Below are 27,424 nucleotides of genomic sequence, written 5' to 3'. Positions count from 1 at the left end.
TGTACCCCGTCAGTAACGCTGTGCCTGCCTCCCTCTACAGATGTCTTCTGCCCTTCTGTAGAGTGTGCACGATCCCTGGCTGTGTGCACGGCTTGAGGAGCTGCTGAATGGTTAGCAATGGTCACCTGCACTGTCATCTCTTGCCCTCATTGCATCCTGTGGTTTCGCTCTGAAATTTGCAGAGATGCTGATGAGCTGGAAAGCTTTTCTGCAGCGGGAAGGGGTATACTGCCAAACAGGTTGGCTTTAAGACTTGCGTGGAAGAAAGTCGTGGCGGTGAGAGCCGCTCAGTAAACATCTTCAAGTGTCGGAGCATCATCGCGTTGTGACTGGGGTGCAGCTTGGGCAATGGAACATGTGCAGTAGCGGCACCGCCGAGATTAAAAACAAGCAGAAGAAAAACCCACGTAGAGTCAGAAAGACAGCGACTTCTGTGAACGCCTGTGTTTCCGCGTGTCAGGCTGACTCCCGTGGGGTCTGCTGCTGCCTTTTATCGTAAATGGTAGCACACAGCTGAGCTGGTACTTGCCAGGCGGAAGGGAGCCACAGAAACCACGGGTTTGACCTTTTCAGTGAACCAGTCGGGCCAGGTCTGCAGCCTGATAGGGCTCTCGTGTGTGTTTTTGATTAAAGGCTAGTGTTTACAGGTCTCTGCAGTAAAGATGAAGGTGGCCTGCATCCCAGAGAAGGTCATTGTGGACTAAACCAGAGAATTTTTTAAGTCAAAATGATCTTGGCATTCAGTGGTTGAAATTTCTCCATCTGAAACTGCATTGACTAAATTTAAAATTCGGTCTGTTAAAAGTTTCATTAATAATTGTAGTGAATTATACTAGTAATAAAAGATCAATTTAGCAAAGATATGTTATTGAGTTATGCCAGAACAAGAAATCCCAAAATATTGAGACTTAGTATTCTTTTCTGGAGTTAGTTGTAAATCTTTTATCTGTTTTCATTTTTTTGTCAAAAGTGTCCCTATGACACAGCCAGAAGATTCTTCGATTTAGAAGACTTGGTGTTTGCTATTAATTAAAAAAAAAAAAAAAAAAAGATTATGACTATTAAAAATGAAATATTACATGAAAAGGTATATGATTTTATTTCTACTTCTGACATGTCAGGAAACCAAACCAAAAGTGGTAATGACCCAAATATTTTGGTTCTAATTTTACAAAATGAGAATATGTATAAGCTGTAATCTCCACGAAACTGGCACTCTGAGCTTTGTTGTGCTCTGTGAGCATTTAAGCAAAGACTAAACTTTTTTTCTTAGCGCTATTGTGATACCTACATGTATACAAGTTTGCAGCATGAAGTATTAAAACCGTCTTTTTGCTACTTTTTCTCATGCCAGAACATCTTGGTTCTTCAAACAAAAGCAACTGTGGCATTAGCAGTGAAAAATGATTTTTGTTTATAGCACTTTAACAAACGCAGCTTGAACTTTTCAGCATGCAAACTCAGCTAACAGTCTCAGAAACCAGAAGGTTTGATTTTCCATCACTAGAGTGACTGCAGAGCGCACACACTGTTTTCCTCGAAGTGGACTGGGGCAAAATCAGCTTTTTTTTGGCTGAGTTATCAGGTTCATCATAAAGCTGAAAAGAACATTCACGAGAGCAATGAGCGCAGCAGCTCACGCTTAGAAGTGAAGGCAGCTGAGTTTGCTGCTTCAGGGAGGACGTAGTCTGGACCCTGGGCAGTTCCTTCTCTTTTAGCATAAATGAACAGATCAGGTATCAACTTTAACAATTTATTTCTGCAAAGAAGAATGTCCCAGTAGTAAAGTGGTATAAATACCGAGTACAATGTAGTATGTGCTAACAGCTGAAGATCGAAAGAGAGCGGAGGAATAAAGTGCAAATAAGCTCTTAAATACAACCTGATATCGTCGAGGACTTTTTGTCTACTCCCCTGTTAACAAGTTAGCCCTCTCCATTACAAGCGCTAGCAGGCGGTACGTTATGTAGTCTGTGCAATTCATCTTCTCTTTCTCGGGTGCCCTGTAAGCAGCTTTCAGTGTCTGAGCATCCGCCAACTGACAAGGCAGCTTTGGGCTAGATTAGGGCAGTATTTTAAAGGAGAGACGCAGCATGATCTCCCGCTGAGGCTTTGGTTTCGGCTTATTGATTAACTTGTCAGCGTCTGTGGCTGCGGTGATCAGGCTTAATAGCTACACAACCAGGAATGTTATAATAAACTCTGGGAAGGAAGAAAACAGCTGATTTTATAGGTCTTTTCTCCATGCAGTTAAGATATTAAACGCAACTTGGTGTAAAGCACCGCAGTCTCTCTAGCAGCCCAAGATACAATCTGCTGACTTCATTTATTGACCTGATTTTTTTTTTTTTAACCTCTGAAGAATAAATTTCTGACCTTGGCTGCCATGGTTCATGTGATTGCTCGCGTTTTTAAGGTTGTTTTTTTCTTCAGAAAAATACATAGACATATGTGTGTGTATATACATATGTGTATAAGTATAAGTGTGTAAATAAATTTTTCAATGCCAGGAAAAACTTGAGAGCATGGATGGCAAAGACTGGTTAGGAAGAAAACAGAGGATGCTAATCTTTTTCTGTCATGATCTTGGTGTCATGAAAGAAGGTATGAATGGAGTTTTTGGCCTTTTCGCTTGCTTATGGTTATACAAGTATCAGGGTTAAAATGTTTAATAGTGGATTAAACAGGGCTAGCACACAGGTGTCAGTACTAGCACATGCATGGTTTTTTTAAGCAATAGTGTTGTCCCTTGTAAAGTCTGGCGACTCCTCTAGGAGTATCAGCAAAGCCTGTACCGTAGACAAGAAAACTTCTCTTGTTCTGCCAGCGAATGTCTGGTTTTGGCCAGGGAGAGCAGCCCAGCACCTCTGTGCAGAGGAGTCCTTGCAGTGAGCCATGGGCTCAGCTGCCTTCTGGTGATATGGGCACGCTTCAGGGTGCTTGTCTGCTGGTGGGAGACATCACCGCTGCAAGGACAGGACAGAAAATGCTGTGCAGATGAAGTAGCTTAATTTTTTTTTTTTCTTTTTTCTTTTTTTTTTTTTTTGTAGTGTTTAGGTCTACTCTTTTAAATACGGGAGGCAAATTATAAATGAATCTGCAGGCCCCTCTCCACTCAAGCGGAAAATACATTATCATCTGCTTTTGTTGGATCTGTTTAAACCTGCTCACCCTTCTGTTCTGTAGCTGCTCTTTCTGACACTTTCTCGTGCTGTTATCCAGCTTTTTATCACCACTCCCCAAACTCCTTCCACTGCTCTCCTGCCAGACGCTGATGTGCAAGAAGGCAGGAGCGACACAGCAGCAGCCCATGAAGGTGGTTTCTCGCCAGTCAGGGACTGGAGCGGAGGGAAGGGACTCTGCAGAAGGAAACCACTCTGGAGGTGGGAGCGCTGGGCTGAGACTCATTTCAAAGGTGGTGCAACTTCCTCCGTGCTGCGGTCCCCGGCACCCTCCTGCTCGGGGGGGAAGGCAGGGAGGCTTTCCTGCAGCAAGGCAAAGCAGGGCAGGTGCCTCCCTTTCTCACTGAGCTTTTCTTCCCCTTGTGCGCCTGTGTCTGCCTGGCTGAAGGTCTCTGCTGATACTAGAGTGGTTTGTGCTGCTGAGCATCCTCCTCACTCTCTTCCGTAACCCACCATGGAAATGAAGGAATGGCTGGGGCGCACATACACAGACATCTCTCTATGTGCACCTGCACAGATACAATCATGTTGCACATATGTGAAAGGAAAATGGCAATGGATGAACCAAAATGTTCGAGGAGCTCATTTAGACTGGATAGGATCATTGATTTAACTCAGTCCTACAGTTTTGGAAGACGGTGTCAGAGGAGAATCTGTTATAACTCTGTATTTCTTTCCATATGTCTGTCACTGACTTATCCGTAGTTCCAGGAACAGAATACTCTGAGGCTACATAAATGCAAAGGAATGGGGAAAAGCGAAAGATGTTGCTTTGCAGACATTTGTCAAAAATTCAGTATAGGTTTTTATTTGGATTATTTAAAATCTGCCACATGTTTGCATTTAGGTGGCTTAATCTTTTTGATCATGCAAAAGACCTTCAAGCCCTTTCTTACAAACGTTGTGTGGTGCCTCTGCATTTCTAACTGCAGCTAGGACCCGCAGTTCTAAAACACCACAGCTCTATGGGCAGCGTTACATTTTGTGGTTACCTCCATTTCTATGAGAACGTTATGGCCTAGCCTCATAAGACAATAATTTAACCTTTTTGATGTTTTTTCTTAATTCTATATGACAGTGCATGAAATGTTTAATTTGCCATGTTTCATTTCTGCATCTTAACAATTGTTGCTTGCTCATGGAAGCCAATACCGTATATTCCCAAGAGCACAACCAGGGCTTTCTTGCCCTTTGACATAGTAACTTGACTTATTTTTCCCTAAATCTCTTAAAGTCAGTTATTCAGATTGAAACTTTCCAGTTGCTCATTCTGAAGGAGTGGGAGTTGGCAAGAAATATTCAGAGAACTCATGCTTCTATTCTGGGTGCAGCTTATGAAAGAGAGGGAGAGAGAATTTGTGTATCGGTGGTTACTCTTTGCGGATATGAATTTGTTTTTCCCTCTGGCAATTTCATTTTTCAATTCCAGAGTCAAAGCTGCCTTCTGACGAGATCTATATTTTGCCTTCTAGAAAAACCAAAGCAAAGCAGAGCAAATTGAGACCCATGGCCTTCCCTTTCTGCCTCAGCCTTTCAGGCAGCGCTTGCGCTGGGGCTGCCCTGCTGCACCCTGCGCCCGGCTGTGCAGCACAGCACCGTTTAGCGTGGTTTTCTTTCCCAGTCTCCCGGGAGCTGCTGAGAGCCGATTTCCTCGGCTCAGGCAGCAGAGTCCATGATGTTGGACATCAGAGCATTGCTTCCACTTCCGTCTGTGGGGCTGTCCAGGGATAGCTCATTTCATGGACGAATGCAACAACTCCTGCCAAGACAGCCATGTTTTGCAAGCAAACAAACAACCCCTCGCCATCACCAGCTTGCTGTTTAAAAAAAAAAAAAAAATGCGTTGGTGTGTAAAATTGCGTCATATATGTATTGCCTTTGGGGTGTTGAAAGGGCTTCCTTTGGAGCCAGGTACTTCAAAGGAAAACTAGTCCCTGTGTATGCTGTGCCATGCTCTGTAGTGGGGCTGGTGCTACACCTGTGTTAATTTGGTTGGAAAGCTGTGCAGCCTTCCTCTAGCGTCTGGCACCCATCAGAGGTGAGGTGCAGATCACAAGTTCCTGCTGATTCGGGGGGTGAGCCGTCAGATAACTCACGGCTTTTCTCAGGGGGCTGCTTGCTGGATCCAATCTGCTTCAAGTCATGGGTTTGGGCAAAGGATGTCTGTGCCTCAGACTTGAGGAAAACACAACGTTGGTGTTGCCCTGTTCTAGCCGAGTGCTTCTTTTTGTGTTCCCTCCTGTAAAAAGAGAGACTGAAGAACCCTGAAATCACAAAGAGCTCTCCTACACTCGCTTTGAGGCAACGATTTCTAGCTTGGTTACAGCAGCCTTCAGCAACCTTGAGCAAGTGCTTTTTCAGATGCACCTGGTATTGCCTGTCTTTGCTAACAAAAGTCTCAGATGTGTGTTTGCTGGGGCGGGTGTGTAGGGGGTAGATTCGTATCAGTCTCAGGGAAGCGTAATGTCTCGCTCTGAGGCTTCAAAGGGGCTGGGGTGTGCGTGAGTGAGGGACCGTGAGTCCCGCTCAGCCGCCGCAGTTAGAGGTGAAAGGGGCTTGGTGGGCATGGATACTGCGATTGCTGCCTGATAAGTGAAGGTGGCCCCTTTTGAGCCTCTTAGAGGATGGGAGAAAATGTGTGTGGAAAGGGTGTTTGAGCTCTTTCACAGTCAGCTCCACAACTGTTTTTTTAGTAATACCGTTCAGGCTGCCAGAAATCGGTGGTCTTGAACAAGGAAGAAAAGTTGGAGAAATGGAATAGAAAAAATAAAGTTGACCTTACTGGTATAAATCTATCCCAAGAGACAAAGAGGACGGAGATTTCTAAAAGAAGAAGCCGGCTTATGCAGTGGGAGCGGCGTGCAGCGCAGCGGGCTGCACAGTGGTGGAGGTGAGCAGATGCAGGGAGCCAGCCCCCAGTGACCCCATTTCCTGCCTGTTGGCAGGAGAAAGCAAACAGAAAAAGCTCCAGCAGTCGGCTGGGAAACCAAGTTCCCGAGATATTCCCCAGGTGGCACGGCCAGCCCGATGCTGGTGTGGTGTGGCATGCCGGGAGGAGCTTCTCTCCACTGGACGTAGTGGAGGATTTTCTGAGGCTGTACTGGGATGGAGCAGCAAGGGGCTGGAGCAAGGAAAGGCGTTTGCCTTTCTAAAAGCGTCGTGTCGAGCGCTGATTTGTATGGTCCATACAGAAACACCGATCTGATCCTTTCTGATCAAAGTGCAGCATATCTAGTGTGTAACAGGAGGGCAAAGAGAAGTTGTACCGTATCTGCAGGGAGAAATGTGAAATCCGATTTACTAAAAAGGATGATTAGTGATCAGGAAGGAAAGCTGTAACAGAGGTGAACGAGCTGGATAGGTATCACAATTGTGATTTAGCTGTCTAAAAGGATAATAACGTAGTCATTTTCCACATAACGGTCTATAAAGTTGTTATTAAAATCAGCCTGGGAAATGTCTGGCAGGCAGTGCCCACAGGGGACAGCAAGCACAAAACAGTGCCCCAGGCTGATTTTACGGCTGTTTTGTGTTCCTTTCTGAACTGTCCTGATCAGCACTGAGAATATTGTTCAACTGCAGGTGTTTTCATGCTTAGGAGTCCAATTTTGTCTAACTTTTTACAGCACAGAGTAATTTGAAAGAACAGTAGGAGCACTGAACGGTCTGCAAATAACTATGGAAAATAATTTAATGAGGTCATTTTTATGGTTTTCTGTCCTGTTTCACCATGAAAATTCTCTGCATAAAGCATACTTTCTTGGCCTTTTGACAAGGACTTTGGAAGTTTGTGCATCAGTTGTTTGGGTAGGATCATTCTGATTTTAAAACATCGCAATCGCCTCTGTGCGTGTTCTATAGATTTCCATTCCTGTGTCACCTAGCAAGGTTATAAGCTACATCTTTAAAGAAACTCACACATGGTTTTTCTGAAGGTGCTAGGATTCTTCTCTTTTGACTTGGAGTGTGCATCTGTGGTTTGAGGAGCTCAGCTGCAAATGACTGAGAGAGTAATGCCAAATTCGCTGTAACACTGCAAGCAGAACACAGACCAGGCTTTTTTCACTTTTACGCTTCTGCTCAATAATAAAAATAAAATGTTATTCCTGACTGATATATATATATATATATATATATATATAAATCTTCCTCCGTTAGTTGGAAATGAGTAATTATAGAAATTAAAATAGCTATGCATTTTTTCCATGAAAATGGTAGTGTCATCAGGCACACAAGAATAAGCACAAGACATTCTAATTAGAAGAGTTGGTCGGGGTTTCTGGAAGGGAAATGAGTTTACAGTTTTCCCCCCAGGTGTTCATAACTTTGATTAGCAATTTTATTGCTGATTTCAGCACTTATAGGCAACTGCATGGATGGTGAAATTTAAATTGCTTGCGTACTCGTAGAACCTGATTGTTCATCTACCCTGAGTTTGCAGAAGGTAGTCGCAGAAGAGGAGCGCGATCTTGATTAGAAGCAAGTCTGTGTGGAGACAAATGTAATCCGTTCACTGTAATTACACTAATCTGCTGAGATACATTCAAATAGCAGAATTTCTTTTGTTTTTAAAATGTAACTTACTGACACTGCATAAAAAACAGAAAGTACAACTAAGTCTGAAATAAGATTCTTTTTATCTTAATTACTCAGTTATGCCTTGAATTACAAATTGGTTGTGCATGAACTCTAATCCTGCATGATATCTGCTATTGGGTTATTCTGCAGAGAGCATAACCCTCAGCAAAATTAATGTAATCTCTTAAAAGCTGCAGAAATGCTAAGCTCTGAGCAGCCTATCTAGGGGATATTTCTAAGCCATAGTCAGCTGAGAATTTTAGGTGAAGCAGGATATTCAGTGCGGTATTTTACTTAGCGTTACGTAGCTTATAAATCCCAGTGTAAAACTGTCATCTGCTTATTGTTCCTACAGAGTACTTAATAATTTGGCCTGGGATTTGTTAAGGATTTTTTTTGCTTTATATGTTCTGATCTTATAATAGTGCTAGAAATGTGATAGAGAAGAAAGAAGGAATATTGCTTCCAAGCTGGGAAATTGTCTTAAAACTGTACGGTTCACATCCCAGATTGTCAGCATGGTAATAAAATACCTGAGCAGATGCCTTTTCTTTCCCAATCGGTATGACTTTTTTGAGACACTTCACCTATTTTGACCATAAAGTTATGACACTGAGATGCATGGCAGTGGGGCGCTGGAGGAGAACGAGGCTTGTAGCAGGAAAATTCAGCTTTAGGAGGTTTACAGTGTTAGTTTGGTAAAATAAAATTGTTTTCGGTCTATGCAGTTTTGCCTATTATTTTTATATTAAAATTTTCTTCACAGTGTTTTCTCCAGTCTTTTTTTGATTTAAAACAATGTTTGCTCATTGACATCTATAGCTATAGCTTAGATATGTACGTGGTTTGAGATACAAAAATACAATGTGACAGTGGTTGCAATTATATTCTAGAAATTTCAGGTGGCTACGTGAAGTCTGTTGGCTAGTGACTCTGTCTCAAGTCTATGCTGCAAATTGACTAAACGGACAAATACACAGTGAATTTTTCCCCATCATTTTTAATTTCAATTTTATAGTCTAAACAACATCGAACAGTGCACTTTGCTCCCAAGCAGCAAATCCAGTTCTTTTTGCTTGATTCACGTGGGCTTTACTCTCATCTATATCTCAGTCTTTGTATCCTCTGCATATGCTGTGTTCCTCCTCAAAAAAGTTGTTTGGAGAGTTAGATATACGTATTTGGTCCTCTGCAATGAATTAAACCATCTGTTCCTTCCTGCTTCTTTTGCCTTATAATAAATTGCACTAATGTAGCTCTGGTAATGGACTTTGGCTAAACCATTGCTATTTTTTTCTTGATGCATAAAAATATAAAATACATAAAATATAAAAATTATGTTGTTTAAAGTGAGAACTTCAGAGACCACTCTTATTTGCTGACCTCTGACGAGTAGGCGTGTGAAAATGAATTGCAGAAGAACAAATTTTGAAGTTACTCTGAAAGCAGGGCAGAATACTGAAATTCTAAAGAAAATAATAATGAAAAGTTTAATATTTTCCAGAAACAATATCACAGCATCATAGCTTCCTAAACTTAAATTAGTTACAGTAAGTAGATTCTTGTATGATGAATATGGTGCTAGAAATAAACATCTGTGTCTCTTTTCATTATTTTTGCTTATCACTGCATGTTTCTTGCATGTCCTTGAAGGACTGTACATGTCTGCTTTGGGATTAAACCTATTCTCACCAAGTTAAATGGCCTGTGCTAACTTCCGTTGAAATTAATGGTGTGGAGAGTGAATTGACCCTATGACAGAATCTGGTCTTTAGTGGGAAGAGAACTGGGCCATTAATTTACATTCACTCATGTTTCTTCTTCCATTTGGAAGTGATAAACCTGAATATAATCCTCCTAAGCGCCAACAGTTTGGATAGCTGTACTCCTAACATTTTCCTCTCTAAAAACAGGGTAGCTTCTTCAAACAGTTTTCATTATATAGATTGAAATAATTAATGCACATCCAACAGCTAATTCAGTGCAATAACACTTGTGCTTAATGCGATTCATTCCATCGTAGCGTATACAAGAAACTCCCAGAGGCACAAATGAGGCTACTGCATAGCAGCTCAGCGTAGTGTTTGTACCTAGCGCCTTCCCTCTCCCTCCATATCAAATAGGGAATACACACTATGTCCAGGTGTGATTAAAGGACAGATTAGTCACAGCCAATCTCAAAATTAAATAATTAAGGGAGAATACTCTCGTTTTATACAAGCCAGTGCTTTACCTGGACAGCCGACCTTTGGGTTATGTATTTTAAGTAGTACAATATGTATAGCATACAGCTTGTACAATAATATATAGCAGACAGCTCTGTGGCAGGAAGAAATTTTAATGGGTAATAGCAGCAGAACGATTTTCACAGAGAGTACATAGCAAAAGCAAATATAATGCTAAGGAGCCTTTTCATGTTTAGTAGAAAATGTATCACCTGTGGGCATTTGAGCATTGGGCAGTCTTACACCCCTTCCAACAGCTCCGTAACTGCCCTTTCCAGTGCTGCGCTTTGACTAAAGCTTAATTAAGCTCTGAGTATTATGAAAAATTGAGGTAGTGTAAATTTCCTTTGCACTCTGATTCCATCTTGGTTGCACACAGAAAGCAAACAAATGCTGTTTCCAGGCAGTCTTTTTATCTGCCAGCTTATCTCAGAGGTTTCCTGATAAGATTTTTTGTGGGGAGAGAGGGGGTGTTTAGAGTAAATAAAATGTGAAATTTTTCATCAATTTTAGAAGCAGCTTGAAAGACCTTTAAAAAACATGTTTCATGAGATCAGCAAGCATTTGTTTAGGTACAGTGATAGTGTATTGAATAATTCAACACTTACAAAATGAGAGTAAAGATAATATCCCATCTTAGGTGGCTGTTTCAGAAAATTGTACGAGTTTTCAGAAAACTCTAAGGTTTGAACAGCATTGTTCTGTAAACTGCATCTGGTCCAGTCACCGGCTGAGAGCTTCTCCTCTGCATTTAGACGCAAGGAAAAAATACGAGGAACCTAGATGCTCCACAAAGAGCTAGGACATTCCTCCAGGAAAAACAAAACATACACCCAAAATCTAGTCATAAACAACAAGGCAGGGTTTCTGTGGGCAGTGTTTCTGGAAAACTATCTTTTCCTGAAAAGCTGCGATGGAAAACTAACAGGGTAAATTCAGTGCCGTAGGTGAAATTAGTTTAGATCGCAGATGATAGCTCACCCTTCCAGGTACCAACAGTTGTTGCTCATACTGATGTACGTGGATGAGGCAGAGAGCTCTTCAGAACAGGGATCCTCTCTTTCTACATGCTTTACAAAGTGCATCGTGCGCGCACTGCACTTCACAAATAAGACCAGCAATGTAGCGTACAGCAGTGTGTGCCTTCTTAGAAGCCCTGTTTCCTACTGAGGTCAACCTCATGCAATCTCTGTCTTTATCAATTGGCTGTTTCCACCAAATTTAAGAGGAGACAACAGGGTGCCAACAGACAACTAGGTTTCTTCAGGTTGTGTGAGGACTGAGGGTGGCTGGACGGAGGGAGAAATTCCTCTCAGTGCCTGCGTGGTGGCCGCACAAGCTCAGCAGGGACCTGCTTGGTTGCGGTGGCTGGAGATGCACAGTGAGCGGCACCTCTGGGCCCGGCTGGAGTTAGGTGAAGGGCAGGAGACGGCTTAAGGCGTGTTCAGAGATGCTGGACAGGCGTTTTTTCTAGAGTAGGAATAAAACCAGGGGAAAGGGGTGAAGCAGAGATTATTTGTAAATTATTATTGTGTGTCATTTCATCAGTTTCCCCCCGCCCCGTTTCTGCTGACTTTTTATGTCTATAATTCAGCTTGCTCTTGGTTTAATGCAAATACAGATCAACCCCTGAAATCCCATTACTATTATCCTATATGCTTCATGGTATAAAAATAGTAGATCCTGACATGTTTGTTTTGGTGGGCTGTTACTAAATTCTAGTACTCATTCTGGTAGCTTGACTGTTACTGTAAAATGTTGCAATTTTCTTTTCCTTTAAAAGACAAACAACTGTAATAATCCCAATGCATTACATTTTCAGATACTTTCTGCCCCTCTGAAGCCAACACATTCAAGAACTGTACAGGGTAAACTGCAGTAAACAGCATTCCTGTCATCATCCCATCCTTTTTTCCGCATAGAGAACGTGAAACGGTTGTTTTGCTGTGAAACGTTTGCAGGGATCAATGGAGATTTCCTGGGCAGAAGGAATGCAGAATTTGGCCCATGCTTTTCAGAGAAGCTTGACCCAGAGCATTGCTATGGGTCACTACAGCTTTGTGCAATGTTGTCTGTAATTACCGCTAGTAAGTGGTCTCTGAAGATGAGCCTCTTTTGGAAAAGGATTTCATGTTTTTAATAGGTCTGTGAGGTAAGCCTAAATACAGTGTGTATACCTGCACTGTCAGCAACAGATAACATTGAAAAAATTAAAACTGCAACACATGAATGCTCTTACAGAAAGCCTACAATGCCAAAAAGTTTGTTTAAAATAATAATAATAATAATTAGTACCTGTATTAATCTTCAACATCAGAAAATCTGATTTCATTTTTTCCCAATTCTGCATCATTATGTTTGTAAATTTGGTGTTCTTTAGATAGCTTTGCTTGGAAGCAATCATATTCGATTTCAGCACAGAAGTTGTTATGACCAACAAACAATTGGAAAAAAAATACAGTTAACACGGTAGAAATGAACTGACAGAGCAGATATCTGTTCCTTATTTAATATTTACAGAAGCAGCCTGATGGCTAACAAACACCTCTGCTAACGTTATCGTTTATTAGTGGTGATGTAGAGATATACTTTAATGGGTATATTGGATACTGGAATTAACCTGATAAATTTTAATATTAGTTGCATGCACTGTAGATATGGGTAAAGCATGATAGTTTCTTACATTTCAGTCACAAATACTGAGGTAGAAAGGTTTAAACTTATTGTAAATATACAGGATTACTTTTGATGAGAGCTTAGGGATACTTTTTTTTTGCTTCTTTTGATTTTTCCATAATTTTCTCTCTCCATAGAGAAGCGATTAAGAAGATAAAAACTTGTAGTGTTTGAGAACACCTCAACACTTCCGACAGTTACAATATTACTTTTGTTATCCTTATCTTAGGGATGGCAAAATAAAGGCATTGCTTAAGGCCATTAGTGATAAGGATGTTCTTTCCTTCTGGTGTTTTTTCCACGCAGAAATGCATTGCTTTTTAACAGTCCTTAATTCAGTCAAAATCTCTACATATTCTCTTCAAATTTGCTATTTCCTACCTACGTATGAAGAGGTACATCTCAAAATACAGCCGTTTTTTTCTTATGCTGTAATGCAAGCTGAAATAAGATATTCTATAATTGGGTAAGCTCTCTAGGATGTATTATAACAAAACGTAGTGATGGGAGGCTTAACCACAATGATATCACTTGGCAGCGGAGTGCAGACCTCACCAGTTAAGTGTTAATGGGGTCATAAAGCCATGCCCCGTGCCCCGCTAGTTGGTCCGTGACTCATGCCCATTCCCTTTAGCAATGTTTTACTTTGCCGTAATGTTTTAAATGTGGTGTGTGCTATTAAAATGTGAACGCACCCAAATTAGAGGAAAAACACTTCAAAGGGGGAAGAAGTGATATCTTCTTTTCCAAAGGGGAATTTGGAAGGGGCTATGGAGTTAGTATTTGTCATTGTCCTGAAACCCTTTAGCGAAGGGCTCCGCAGAGGACCCAGGCATGATTTGTTGCAATGTCTGCATTTTGTGGTTGCTCTTCCATTGGCTCTTTGTTATGAGACCCCTGAAATGCTTACTGTTCAGCGTTGTTTTCAGAGAAAAAGGCTGAGCTTTGGCAAGCAATGACAAAAAAAGAACATGCAGGGAGTCAATATCTAACTAAATAAGCAACCTTGCTTTCTACTCTGTACGTAACCACTGTTGCATGTATGTTGTCTGCATCTTCTAGCAGAGGCAGGACGTGACACAAATGGCTCTTTGTTAAGTGGGTCAGTAGCAGGGGGCTGAGTGCGATGGCAAGGCCCCCACTGAAACCTCTCCCGCCCTGAGGTGTGTGGCTGCAAGGTATGGAGCCTCAGCCGTTGGGGCCGGTATAACCTCCTTCCTGCCCCATAACCCAGTGCCAGCACTGCCTCTGTAAGATGACTTAACTATTTCTCTGCCTGTCACCAAGCTTTGCTAGTAATTTCTACACCTTCAGCAACTCAGAAGCCTTTTTGCAAGTGGAGGTCTATACAGGGACTGTGGTGAAAACATCTTGAGACTTTGCAAGTCTTAAGACTGTCTTCCCCCAGTTGTCCTGCTGGATGTCCTAAAGCAAATCTTACAAACTTTCTGCAGTGTTGAAAGCTAGGCCACCTGGGTTTTGCAAAAGGTTGCTATAAGCTTAACTGAAAAAAGCAGATGGTTATTGTTACTGGGGGTTTGGTGTCCTTCCTGTCACTTGCTCTTTTGGCATGGGTTGGATCTTGTGCTGTCAGTGAGCTCAGATGGAAATCAATCCTGGAGAAGGGAAAGGAAAGAAAAGCTGGTTTCATTCCGGTACCTCAAACCTCCATTTTGGTGTGTTGTGATAGAAAAGTTCCCTTCTTTTCTCCTCTACTTGTAGCTGATCAAGAGAGTTGGATTTGAGCTCAGCCTGAGACAGACCAGCCCCATTAAATCTTTTGTTGTGTTTGTGCATCTCTGCACTGATTCTGACACGAGCTGTGAAAACAGAGCAGCCCTTCCCTGCACTAGCACTGAGACAAGAAAGGTGCGCTGATGAGTCTGCGCTTGCCTACTGACTCTGAATATTTTGTGTACAGCTATTTCTATTCGTTTATTGCCCAGCTGGTAGAATGGCACTCATTGACAATAGTGATAGTTAATGTAAGCTTAATGAATTTTGGAAGTCTGAAATTGGGATAACAGGGAGCGGGGGGGGGTGCCTTATAAATCTCCCAGCTGGGAGCCGTTCTTCATATTATCAATATATTTGATTCCTGGAGCCATCGGCAATGTGCTAGCTGCAAGCTGTTTAGTATACTCGTTCTTCCCCTGCTTTTTGTAAAGTCTAACTTTAAAGTTCTACTTTAAACTGCTAGGGGAGCCTCTACTGCAAACATGAGGTGCTCCCTGAGCAAAGAAATGCATCTGATTGTGATCAAGAGCATCTTGTTGCCTGATTTAGTGTCTCTGTCTTCAACCTTGCTGCGTATAGACTCTTTGGGATTCCCACTGAGCCAAGTTGTGGAGATTGAATTATTTTAAGAAGTGCTCCATAATGTGCATTTGGTTTTAGATCTGAGCTCTAAAAGAGAGGCCACTACGGCAGCAACAAGGCCACCTAATAGAAAGTCAGGCTGGAGTAAGTTATGTTGTGGGATATCCAGGCAGAAATCAGTAAGGGAAGGATTAAGCAAGATAGAAACAGCCACCTGAGTGGTAAGTCTTGCCTCTCGGGGCACTTAACACAAGATTGGATTAGACAATAGAAAATTTACAGCGGGAGACATCTTTTGGATAAGCTAGATTGAACTTCTGCTGTCCCTGATAAATAAGGGTCTCATAAAAGATGTCTAACATAAAAACCCTACAAAAGCTGAAAGAGTTACACAGCTTGTATCTGTTACCTGAGCTTGTTGGGTATCCGGGTTCTGCAATTGCTGTACGCAGTTTGCTGTCTCTAGGAGGCATCACAGGGTTTGCTCCAGGAAAGCCCTTTGCACCAAGTCCTTGCAAAAGCGAGAAGTGAAAGCAGCTGCTTTTTCTGAGAATGACTGACTGTTTTGATGAAGTGAGGACTCCCCTTCCAGAGATGAGCAAGGCGCTCCCCTCCGTTCCCTTTCTGACAAGGCTCTGGAAAGGTTCTGAGGGCGGAAAGATTGCCTTGTTAAAAGCATGTGAAAAGTTAAACTTTGCCTTCAGACTGAAAAGGCAGATCACTTATTGTTGGGTTGTTGGGTTTTTTGCACACGCTTGGTCTCTTTCAACAAATCAGCTGTTGGAGATCTTCCTGTCTTGCGCCTGTTACAGTGCCTTGGACTTTTTATTCCATCGTGTGCTAGAAAGTGTTTGGCCCTCTGTGGCACTATAATCTTTTCCATCTTTTGAATGTGTGTCTTCCCAAATGAATCAAAAGGAAACTTTCACTATTTGAACTTTGAGCTAGTGCCTCCCTGAAAGAGATCCTAGCAGAAGTATGAAGGGCTCACCAAGTTCCTCAAGCATCTTAACTTGACCTCATGTTTCCATAACACTGACATCTTGTGGCATAAGAAAGTGGAAATTAATGACCTGAAATACCTTCTATTTTCCCCTTTTTTTTCCTATTTTTTTTCTTTCTAAATTTAATTTATTCTGGCTGCCTAAAATCTGGTATTGTAACATGAATCCCGGTAATATCAGTGGCTCGCTCCTTGATTTTAAAGCTGAGGCTAACAGCAAACCATAACGTTGAATTTCATGGACACCAGCTGTGCTTTGGCCATGCAGTGTTTCAGAAACAGGTGATGATGTACTGATGCAAACCACAAAAGTCGTCTTCAGTGCTAAAAGGACTGCTGGTGAAGGAAAAAAATATAATAATATTAACAGCTTTTAACTTTTTTTTTTTTTTGGCCAAGGAAAGTGGTTGGTATGAAAAGACAAACCTGGAAGTCCTTCAGGAAGCAAGCTCAGTGGTGTTTTCCTGCGGTGGGTTGTCCTATTCTCCTGCCATAAGAGACTGCTGGCCTTCATTAGGTGACTTAATTTAACAGACGTGGTAGTGAGGAAATTTTGTGCTGAAGTGTTTGCATAACAAATGCTAATTAGCCCTGTAATCCTGATACAATGTGATGGCCAATGGGATTATCTTTAGTCTCCACGCAAAGGGAGAAGCCTGCTGATTTCATGCGCTCCGTTTGGTGCAGGCCATGCCTTTCCCTTTGCTCATTTCTGTTAACTGGATACCGTGCGTGTCAGGCCTGCTAATGTACCACGCGTGGTGTAATCCAGGCCTGTTCCTCCCTCTGTTGTTTCCTCACTGATTTTTCCTTCAGAGTGCTCATACAGCAGCATGGAAGAGCCCCTTCCTTCTGTGAGGGAAGGAGTATTTGGCCTCCGCTTCTTCAGGCTCAGCTTGTCCCAGGTTTGTTTATTTATTCATATATATCTATGAACAAGAATACAGAAATAAATAAAATGCAGGATATGTAGAGAGAGATTCTTCATGAACAGGCTGATCTGTAACGCTAGGAGGCTGATTCCTAGGCATTTGGTCTGGGCCCCTGTGCAGGTCCAGGCCCGCAGCAGCCCGGGCAGCCCTCGCAGGTTCAGCAGGGATCAGGCGCTGGGCTTTGGCAAAGAGACACACAAGTGTGTCCTGGGGGGTGTGTGCCTGGAAACACACACCTCAGACAACATTTTGGGGTATAAGCAATGGGATTGAACCGGGCTGAACCGAGCACCGTGGTTGTGAGTTTCTCAGATCAACGCCAGCTTCCCCCCCCCCAAAGTTCAGGGCTGCTTGGGGAGCTGCCTGCCACAACAGGGCAGACGTCTTCCTTTAAATAAAGCTTTAAATAGCTGCATGTGAAGTCGAAGACAGATAAAAGCCTTCATTTATAACCTGTTACTGAGTGTTGGTAACCTTTAAAAGCCCAGCTTTCCTGCCTGCCGTGTTTGTGACGTGCCGTAAGCTGTGCCGCATGCCTGCATTTGGACGCCTTGCCTTGAGACCCTCCTGTGCTTTACCCGTCTGCTGAAACTCGGGCTGGTAAAACGCTGGTAACTGAAAAGCTGTGGTGCAACTCGTGGTGGGCACTGTAAGGTTAACAGAGCAGGAACTACCAGCTAAACGTTGGTTACTTGCGCTGTGTGCTGCGTGAGGGAGCTGGGGTGGGAGCTCTCGCCCAGGCTGGGCTCCGTGCAGCGCCCGGCACCTTCCTGCAGCTCACCCGCTGCAGCCGCGCAGCCTTGGCCTCGGCCCCCCAAACCGCAGCTCAGGCTGACGAGGGACCGGGCTCCGCTTTGCACACGCTGTGCAGATACTGAAGGGTGGTAACGCCGCCTCTAGTGCTTTAAAAATCAGAACTGATCCTGTTCACGTGAATGGATGCTAACTGTCTTAACTGCTACTTGGCCGTTGTGCTTTGTATCTCATCTGAGCTCTGTTTCAATGCACTCTGCATCTTTTATCTTTCTCTCTCGTGCTTTCTAATCCGGAAAGCTGTTGCAAAGGTTATTATTTAGAAAGTGCTTTGTACTTTTATTTGAAAGAACTCAGATATCAAGCACTTCAAGGAAGGTGAAGACGTGAACTAATTAATTTTCATGGTTTGTTTCTAAATGTCGGATTTCATCATTGTCTGAATAGGTATTTTTACAGGACCGTCGCAGCCAGGCTATGCCAAGCAGAATTTCCCTTTCTGAACAGCTTTAGTCCATTACCTGTGGTCCCGGAGGCCAGGCTGCCCCAGATAAGCACCACATAGGCCCTTGAGCATAGGCACAGCGTCAGCCAAGGTTGAGCACAGCTGACACGGAGCTACAGCTAAGTACCGTGCACTCTTAACTCCTCCTGTGTACCCCTCTACATCTCCTGCTCCAGCTCCTCCTGGTCTGGGGAGGTTATCAGCCCTGGAGAAACACTGGGCTTGAGATCATGGTGTGAACGTGTTCCGCCTCAGTACGGGAACAGGGCCGGGATCCCCCAGAGGTTTCTTCAGCAGCACCTGAGATATCGCCAGGCTTCCTGGCTTAGTGCTGGGCTTTTTGGGTGCCTTGCATTGTATTTCAGGTCTGGGTGAAGCTCTGAGCAGCCCTGAGCTGCTCCTGGACACGTCCAGCTTGATGGCAGGGTACGCTGAGGCAGACTGCTGTGCTGGGTGAAAGCAGCTGGACGGCTGCTAGAAGCCAAATGCCTCTGAGGCTGTGCAGCTGCAGCGCCTGATGCTGCATTTTAGCGACCGAGTCCAACGGGATTCAGGCTAGTTTTGTGTTGAACCAATGCTGGCATACAGTGCTGTCCTGCGACTGTTTGGAAGAAAAACTCTAGGAAGCTATTCTCAGCTTGTTTGTTGGTTTAATGCACGATGTCAGGCAAATAACTTAATCCCTCTGTTTCCATTTACTCCGTGTGTATGAGGTTTGATAATCCTGAAAATAATGTGGTGAAAGTTATTGTATATAGAGTGCTTTGAACCCTGTTCTAAAAACCATAGGAATAGGAAGGGAAGAAGGAAAACAGTCTGGGATCTTAATCTTGTTTTACTTCCATGGATTTGTCTCTAAATACGATTTTAAAGAATTGAATATGGACTCTTAGTTCAGACAAGTAAACAAATCTAGCGTTTGGAAAATGTGTTTTTTCTTTATCTGGCTGTGTTAGCCTCTCAGTGGGAGCAGTGATTGTATCATCATCTACTTCAGAATTTACAATTACATTACCGGGTTTCCAGGCATGGATTTTCAGTCACGCTTTATACAAATCACATACTTGAGCAGTGCTACAGACCACCGTCGTTAGCTTTATTTCTGCAAAGGAGACTTCCTCGCGGTGCTGAGTGTGTAGTGCCTGAATGGCATCTGCAAATTTAATGAAATCTTCAGCGTGGCCTGATGGGCTGGGGAGAAAGCCCAGCGTGCAGAACGGCCCTGCTCTCGTCGCTGGAGTAACCGAGCACCTTGAAGTAGTACATTAAGTGGTTCAACAACTATCCATCACATGTGGTTAATAAGAATTGCCATACTTTGTTCACCTGAGGAAGGAGATGAATCATACAAATACTTTTCAATTTATCTTCCTAGAAGGGTTTCACAGGCTCTTGATCGTTCTCATCTTCCTCTTTTGAACTCCCTCCAATTCTCTGTACAAAGCACACTTTGGATTCATTTTTAAGTGATTTTTTTTAATAGCTGTGCAATACAACATTTCCTTTGGCAGTGGTCCTGGAACTGCATATTAGATCCATGTTTACTTAGGCTTCTTGACCTGGATTGTTTTTATTTTTCAGCTACATTTCTGAGCTTCTTACACGTTTACTGATAGAGGAACAATTTAATCAGTTCTAGCTGCTGAAAACCAACACTATTACTGTGCTCAGCTTGATGCAGTCAGGGTATAAACATGTCATGCAACGTGGACAAGGAAATTAACATCAACATCTGCTGAGTAACATTTTTGTTGAGCTCTCCATTAGGGCACTAGTAAAAATTTTTTTTTTTTTTAAATCTACTAAGAGAGACCCATCCTACAAGAGGCTGCTAGCTGAGGTTCCTGTGCAGAGAATTCAGGTTTAAAACCTCTCAATCAGAAAGCGAATCACGGTGGCTCATGGACATATCCTGATATCTGGGGTGAAAAGTCTATCCTTCCTGCCCACAGTTCCCCTCTCACATTTAAAGGTCTCCAGCATCCCCAAAACGAGAGCTGACGTATTTTCCCATGCACCCACTTCTCAGTTGACGAAGGAATCCCCAAGCAGCCCCAGAAGCGAGCCCCTGCAGGAGATGCCGTGGGGTTTACCAAGGCAGCAAAGGCTCTGTGTGAGGCTTTCTTGCAGTGCCTGTGGTGTGACCTCGGTTATCTCCTTGCAGAGCTTGTGTTTGCTCTCTGTGCCTGGGCTCTACACGTGGGGAAACGTCCTGTGCTGGCTGAGAGGTCCGACCATGGAGCAGGTGCCCAGGGAGGCTGCGAGTATCTCTACCCTTAGAAGTGCCCTGACTCAGCTGGATGAGCTCCTGGGCAGCCTGGGCTGACGGACCCTGTTCAGAGAGGGGTTTGGACCTCTGCCGGTCCCCTCCAAGCTCGTTTATGCTCTGACTCTCACTCAGGTTTCCAGCTCCTTCACAAGCAGACAGGCTTGGCCTCATACTGGCTGTGTTTTTACAAAGTGCTAAGGAGCACTGCCACACTGATACAAACGGCCTTGTTTTGGTGATGTTTGTGGTCTTTCTGTGCAGATGCTGTAACAGTTCTTGGACTGACGGACCCCAGGCTCTGCTACATACTGGATGGATTCCTCTTCATTTATGCAGTCATCGTGACGGCCCTTTTTGTGAAAGCTAAGGTCAGTCTAACCAAACAGTGACGTATTTGGCTTTTGTGGCCCAAGCATATTGGGCTGAGCTGGAAAATGGAGGTGGAGAAAGAAGCGTATGTCTTAGAATAAGACATTTTGATTTTCCTTTTTTTTTTTTTCTTCCCCCTCTCCTTTTCTGGTGCCAGCCTGGGTAATTTGGGTGAGTTCTTTCTGAGGGTTCAGGAATGGAGGGGAAGTGTACATACTACGTAAGAGTATTTGATGCCACAATTATGGATGCAGTCAGAGATTCTGGATATGGTAGCTAGGAAATGGTTTGTTAAGAGCGATGTGGCGATGTGGCTTTGCCATTGGAAATAGGGCAGAGGACATACAGAAAACTCAGGATATATAAATGCCAAACTCAGGAAGGAAGTATTAAAACATCTCAAGAAGTCAGACATGTCTGATAGCACGAATGTGATGATGCAAATGATTGGTAGAACCTCAAGGACCACAGGAGAGGAGCTGGGGGATGGGATGGACATGCCCGATGGGCTGTTCCCATCCAGCGACTGCTGTGGCTGAGACAGGGTGATGCTGGGCTAGCGCCCGACCTGCCCTGCAGTGGGATCATTTCTCAGGCCTGCAAAGCCAGTACTGACCTCAGAGGGAAGGATGTGTGGCGGAAATGGGCAGAACTCAGTGCTGGTGAAGGAGCAGCTCTTTTGTTGCCAGTATAAATCCTGAGCACGGGTGAAAACACTGCTCTGGGGCTGGAAGTCTTTCTGAGGCTGCTGGAGGGAAAAGCCACTCGGGCACACAGCATGCACACGGTGCCTGGCGGCAGGAGCTCCGCACCTTGCCCGTGGCGATGTTCAGGAGGGCTCAGCAAAGCTTCCACAGAACCAGAAGTGTGAACGTGGAGCAGTGAGCTGCTGCAGCAGCAGCGCTCTCACCCCCAGCTCATTCAGCCCCGGGCATGCTCGCTGCCCTGGTGCGTTCAGCTGTTTGCTGATACGGCGCGTAGCATCGAGCTGTAGCAAAGTGAGCTGTTGCAGGAGGGAAGGAAGCAGAACGAGGGAGGAAAGCCACATCTGTGGTTACGCTGGGGTCTCTCAGTCAAAAGCAGCAGAGGCGTTGTAGCTGAAATGCCATCGTCTTACAGCACCGGAAGGCCGGTGGGGCATTTTCTGGGGAGGGCCCTGTCTTGACCCAAACCTAGAACTTCTTATAAATCTTCGAAGCTGTGGAATCTCTCACCTTGCTTCCTGGCCCAAGGAGGTGTTTGTTGTGGCCTCTGCCAAGGGTACAACCTTGTTACGTTTTTTTATTTATGGACTACGTGGCCGATGTGTGTGAACAGTTAGGCTCTGTTACAAGCAACATGGGTTAGATGCATGGTACGTTACTGGCCCTGCCAAGGGTTCAGTGAAAAGAGCGGCACTTTCATTGGAAAAGGTGTGGAGTAGGTAAACTGTAATTACTACAAAATTTAATTTAAAAAAATAAGTCTTTCAGTAAGACTTCACACCAGTTCACTGTGCCCATCAGAATCCTGGGCTAATGTAAGTCTGCAGAGCTGCGAGCTGCTGTGACCTGCAAGTAAAAGGGCCTGTCTTCTGGGAGCAGCCTGGCATGCAGAGAGAAGTGCCAGTGCAGCAATGACCTCTATTGCCTGTAGCCCCGTCAGTGCTGTGGGCTGGCTGGGTATGGGTTGCCCAGTTTCTGATGAGAGTAACTTGTAGGAGAGGAGGAACAAGAAAAGGTTGGATGCGGTGCTTAGGGACATGGTTTAGTGGGTGACATTGGTAGTAGGGTGATGGTTGGACCTGATGATCTTGGAGGTCTTTTCCAACCTTAATGAATCTGTGATCCTATGAACAAAAGGACTGAACGGAGCCGCTGTCTCTGCTCACAGTACGGTCTCTCTTCCAGCTTACCCAGGCCCAGGAACCACAGCAGCTGCCTGGCCAGGATGATGTGTACAATGTAAGTAACAACTGTTTTGTGTGTGTTTGTTTCCAAATCATTCTATCCAGACAGACCTTTTGGGGCACTTATATGTAGTGAATGGTATATGGACCTGAGAAACAGTGGATCAACCAGCTAATGAAAGCACTACACCCAAGCAGGCAGCACAGCAGCTGGGAGGAGCAAAAACAAAACCAGACAAGGGCGTAGCTCCTCTTGTCGCTTGTCTGGCTGGATGCTAGTTGTATGGGCTGTAGGTTCCTGATGTTGTCCACCAACCTGGAGGTATACCAAGACCCCAGACAGTGTTGGAGGCTGCACTGCGGTATGTAACGCCAACAGGAGCTGTGTGTGCAGACTGTTATGTATGATGTGCACACTCTGGTCTTCGTGCCTGTTCCTCTGCGGGTGGTTGTTGCTCTCTGATCACCCTTCCTAAGGAATATGCCTTAGCAGCAGCTGGTGTTGCCACCACCAGTGTTTCTGGTGCTATTTGATGAGGGCTGGGGAGAAGGCAGATGCTCAGGACAGCTGCATTGCAGGCCTGGGCAACTGCAGCTCTTGTATCACCTGAAGCACGGAGGCTGAGTCACCAGAGCCCTGCTGCCTCTGTCCCTGAGCTTTCCTGCTGCCCCACAGCACGAGAGCTGCTGTGTGAGGCCGAAATGGAGGCACACCCCATCTGCCATGCCCTAATTGTAGCCAGCAATGGAAGGCTGTCCCTGCAGCACAGAGGATGGAGACAAGATCCTGACTCTCTTTCTAGCTAAACAGCTCACTCATGGTAGCATTAAATGCTGGCTATGTGTCTGGTTGCCTTGATTTTGTTTTTTTTCTCTCACGCTCTTGACCATAGCCACATCCTGTGATGAGTGCCACTGTTTAACTCTGTAATGTATGAAAACTAATGTTCTGTTTTCAGTTTAAAGTGTCACCTTTTCAATAGCACTGAATACTGGCTTATGCGCTCTGTGTACAGAAGAAATGTGCTATTCTGACCCAAAAATCTCACCTTTGCCTTTTTGCAATAAGTAATTAAACTCTTGTGTCTTCAATCACCAGTGGGAGAGAAAGCATGGCAATCAGAATCTGTCTCTCTCACTCCCATTTTCAGCTCTGTTCTGCTTAGGAAAGGTTCTTGAGGTGATGGCTTGCAGTTTTGTACTTCACAGACCACTCTTAGAGGCTTCCATAGCTTCATTGCAGACAATTTTGTTGACAGAAGGGCAAAAATTGAGGGGTAAAACCAATTTCCAGCTCACAATAGTCATGAAGTTGGACTTCAAGCTGGGCATACTTTCTTTTCTTAAGTCAAATCTGTTTTCTTATGATCTTAATGTCCATCACTGCTGCTTGCTTTCTTGTTTCAGAAACTGTCTCGTGGGCACAGAGATGAATATGATGTTCTGGGAGCAAAGCGAGGTGCAGACCCTGAGATGGGCGGGAGACATGAGGTAACTTCCTCCCACACACGCCCCTTAGTTCTTTTAATCTGGTTCCTTTCTCCTCACATCTAACCGCCGTTGAGGCGCACCGGCGTTCAGCACCCTCTTGCAAAGCACCAGTGCCCTCCTTGAGAGGGACTGGCACAACCTGTGTAGTAACGCAGGCAGCGTGGCAGGGACAGAAGTAAAACCTCCCCTCTCCCTTTGATCTGTGCCCCTGGTGCCCCCATCACGTCGCTGAGAGCCTGCAGCCACCCAGACTGGAAGTGACACCCAGCCTGGGGCGGATGCGGAGCAGGCGAGGCGGGAGCCGGTGTTTCACGAGAGCGCTCCGCACGTGACGCCGCCAAACGAGTGCCAGCAACGTCAAGCAGCTGCCAAAACAACTGCTGCTGCTGCTGCAGAGCCCGACAGCTTCAAAGGAAGAGGGAGGGGAACCCTTCTGCATCGGCACGTAGGGCTTGCCTGCAGGTGGCAGCTGTATCAAACAGAGAAGAGCTAAGTTTTTACCAATTAGTAAAGTCAATTTTCTGGAGAATGTGTTGTCTTAACGGAGCCTTATGGGTGGAGGCAGGATGGGCTGTACTTGTCACTTGTTCACAGAGCTGTAGCCATGCCTTAGAGCAAATGCACAGGCACACACGAGCAACCTTCTTCCTTTCTTTTACAGCAGAGAAGAAAGAACCCCCAGGACACCCTCTATAGTGTGAGTAGAGAGAGCTAAGGGGTGGGGGTAGAGGGTGGGGATGGCTGGAAAGAGGAGTTTTTAATTCACAGAAGACTTTTTTTCTCCCTGCCTTGTTTCAGCTTAGGTTCAACTTAACAGCCCCTTTCAAAGATATTCTTTTTTCTCAGAATGCTTGAAAATTTCTGCGCCTTTCTCAACGCCAAGAAAAAAAAATGTGGGCTGCCTGGGCAGATGGGGGAAAGAATTTGGATCAACATACCTGCTGACTCCTTTGTTAACCATTAGTAGGGCTTAATTAACCAAGCTTTGTCCCATATGAATGATGATGCAGTATTTTATCTGTTTGTTCTCCACCCTCTCTGGCTGCTCTCTAACAAAGGGCAAATGCCAGTGCTGCTAAGAGTGGCTGCTTAGGAGCATCTTAATTTAATAGATTTAATGCCGGCTGAACATGTTGGTCTGTGCTCCAAAGGATAGAAACATGGATACTCATGTCTCACTCGGGGTCTTTCTGAGTGCTTGCTGAGAAATGAGTTCATTTCGAAGTCCGGCCTTCATCGTTACTGAATCAGGAGCTCTGATCACTGCTGGTCCTAAGAGCTGGGCACTGCTTCCCTGGATGGATGAAGAAAGAGCTCCTCTTAACCTTCACCCTGCCACGTTACAGACTCCCCTTTTCCCTAGGCCTGAGAGGCACGTTTGGTTTTGCCTCCCGAGCAAATGTTGCTTAAAGATTTTCTTTGGAGAGCTTTGGTGTAGCATGCGGCACTGATGTGGATAAATGACTTGTTCTAGTGCAGGGTTATATTCATTTAAAAGTCTTGAGATGCCGTGGTGTTGCTAAGCAGATTTGGTCGTGCATGGCTTATACTTCAATGCACATCAGTCGAGATCTGCCACTGTTCCTTCACTGGAAACGTGGAACTTCTGAACTGGGGTTGGGACAAGGCAAGGCCGCCCCACAAGTGCAGGAGTGGGGTGCAGGCAGCCGGGGGCTGGCTTGGCTTTTCCAGTGACACTGACTCTCTCCTCTTCTATGCTTCCAGGCACTGCAGAAGGACAAGATGGGCGAGGCATACAGTGAAATTGGAAAGAAAGGAGACGTGAGTACTCTTGTCCTTTTTGATGAAAGCTTGGGAGGAGGCATTTTCACTGCTGCTCCCTTGCAGACTGGTAGGCCAGGCTGCTTGTAGCTGGTTGCACAAGGAAGCTCCAGTGTTACACAGCACCTACTGAGGAGCACAGTTATCTATTTCCTGTAGCAACCAGCGTGTCAGATGCAGCAGTAAATTAGATATGTAACTACAGAGTTATAGCAGCCATGAAACGAGGTAGAGATCGGACGGTAAGGTTTGTGGCCCTCAGGGTTAGAAGCACAGCCCATAGGCAAGCAGCAACATCCCTGAGCAGAATGAATAATATCAAGGGGAAACACTGCAACTTTTGACAGAAAAACATCTAAGTTACTGCAGTTATCCTCTAAAAGGAATGAGGAATATTTGAAGGAAATGCCTGATTTCAAGGGCCGCAAAGCTTGTGGCCCAGCAGCCCACATCAGTTGAGTACTTTCCTCCAGGGCAGCTCAGAGCTGGGGTTTCATGGTTTCTCCTACGGGCTACTGAGAGTGGTCTGCCTTACAACCACAAGTCAGAATGTGCAGGCACCTTCTTGTTCGTCTTCAGACAAGCAACTGGGGGAACATTCCCCTTCCCCCACATCCTTTCCTGAACTTTTATAAAGGAACACATCTAAAGGTAGCAACGAAGGCGTAGCTTTAGTTTAGTAGACAAAGTGCTTGTGTTGAAAAGAAACTATCTTGGGATGCTGTTTATGGCAAAATGAAAAATTGCTGTGACCTATACAGGTTATATTTTGAGTCAAAGTGTCTTGTATATAACCTTTCATTTCCTGCTGAAAAGTGAAAAAAGGGGATTTCACAGGAAAGTTTACTATTGAAAAATGGAGAAGCAATGCTGACATTTAATCCCCTCCTTATTATTCTAAATTAATATGATTTGAATGATATGAATATATATCATAATTCCTTATGGAATTGTATATGTGTTCTTTATTATATATTTGAATATACATCATAATACTATGATTCTATGAAATGCCCATCTGCCATATTCAAGCTCAGTTTGAGCTATGAGTTTATGAAGTCTCACCATGTTCTTGTTTAGAAACGTTTCTATTACTTGCAAGGTGGGGAGGGGAACAAAAAACTTGCCAAGATTGCACTTTGTTGGTGCGATCTGCTTGTACCATGATGGCCCCTGTACCTCCTGTACTGAATCCACTGTGACTGGCCTCAGGCAGACTTACCTGCGCTTGCAATGAACTTCACCGCTCACAGAACATGTGACAGAGAATTTAATTTACTCCCCCTGCCTGTCCAAGAGAGGGCAGAGTCGCTCAGACACCAGCTGACGTAGCAACAAAAAATACAGAGCCATTTCCTCCAGGTGTGCCCTCAGCTCATAGAACAGGTGTCTGTGGGAATGCTGCCAAATCTACGTACCTACAGCAAATCAAAGGAATAGCAGCATTATAAC

The 27,424-nt window shown here is 44.4% G+C and overlaps 1 protein-coding gene and 1 long non-coding RNA gene across 2 annotated transcripts in view; both read left to right on the top strand.

The window, feature by feature from the left end:
* LOC308192819 overlaps window positions 1-20,696 on the top strand; it is a 30,416-nt gene extending 9,720 nt beyond the window's left edge. Inside the window, exons 2-3 of the long non-coding RNA XR_013949140.1 lie at window positions 41-16,888; window positions 17,399-20,696. This is a non-coding gene — a long non-coding RNA (uncharacterized lncRNA). The remainder of the gene's footprint in view (window positions 1-40; window positions 16,889-17,398) is intronic.
* The window catches only part of CD247 (CD247 molecule), a 55,037-nt gene that overhangs the window by 24,652 nt on the left and 2,961 nt on the right, over window positions 1-27,424 (top strand). The window contains exons 2-6 of the mRNA XM_080586743.1: window positions 20,704-20,810; window positions 22,701-22,754; window positions 24,107-24,190; window positions 24,852-24,887; window positions 25,916-25,972. Of these exons, the coding sequence (XP_080442869.1) occupies window positions 20,704-20,810; window positions 22,701-22,754; window positions 24,107-24,190; window positions 24,852-24,887; window positions 25,916-25,972 (338 nt within the window). The remainder of the gene's footprint in view (window positions 1-20,703; window positions 20,811-22,700; window positions 22,755-24,106; window positions 24,191-24,851; window positions 24,888-25,915; window positions 25,973-27,424) is intronic.

This window comes from Anser brachyrhynchus (genome assembly GCF_964034855.1).
Source record: "Anser brachyrhynchus genome assembly, chromosome: 1".
Classification (NCBI taxonomy): Eukaryota; Metazoa; Chordata; class Aves; order Anseriformes; family Anatidae; genus Anser; species Anser brachyrhynchus.
Note: the sequence above shows the minus strand (reverse complement) of the source record. Positions and strands in the feature narration are given on the sequence as shown.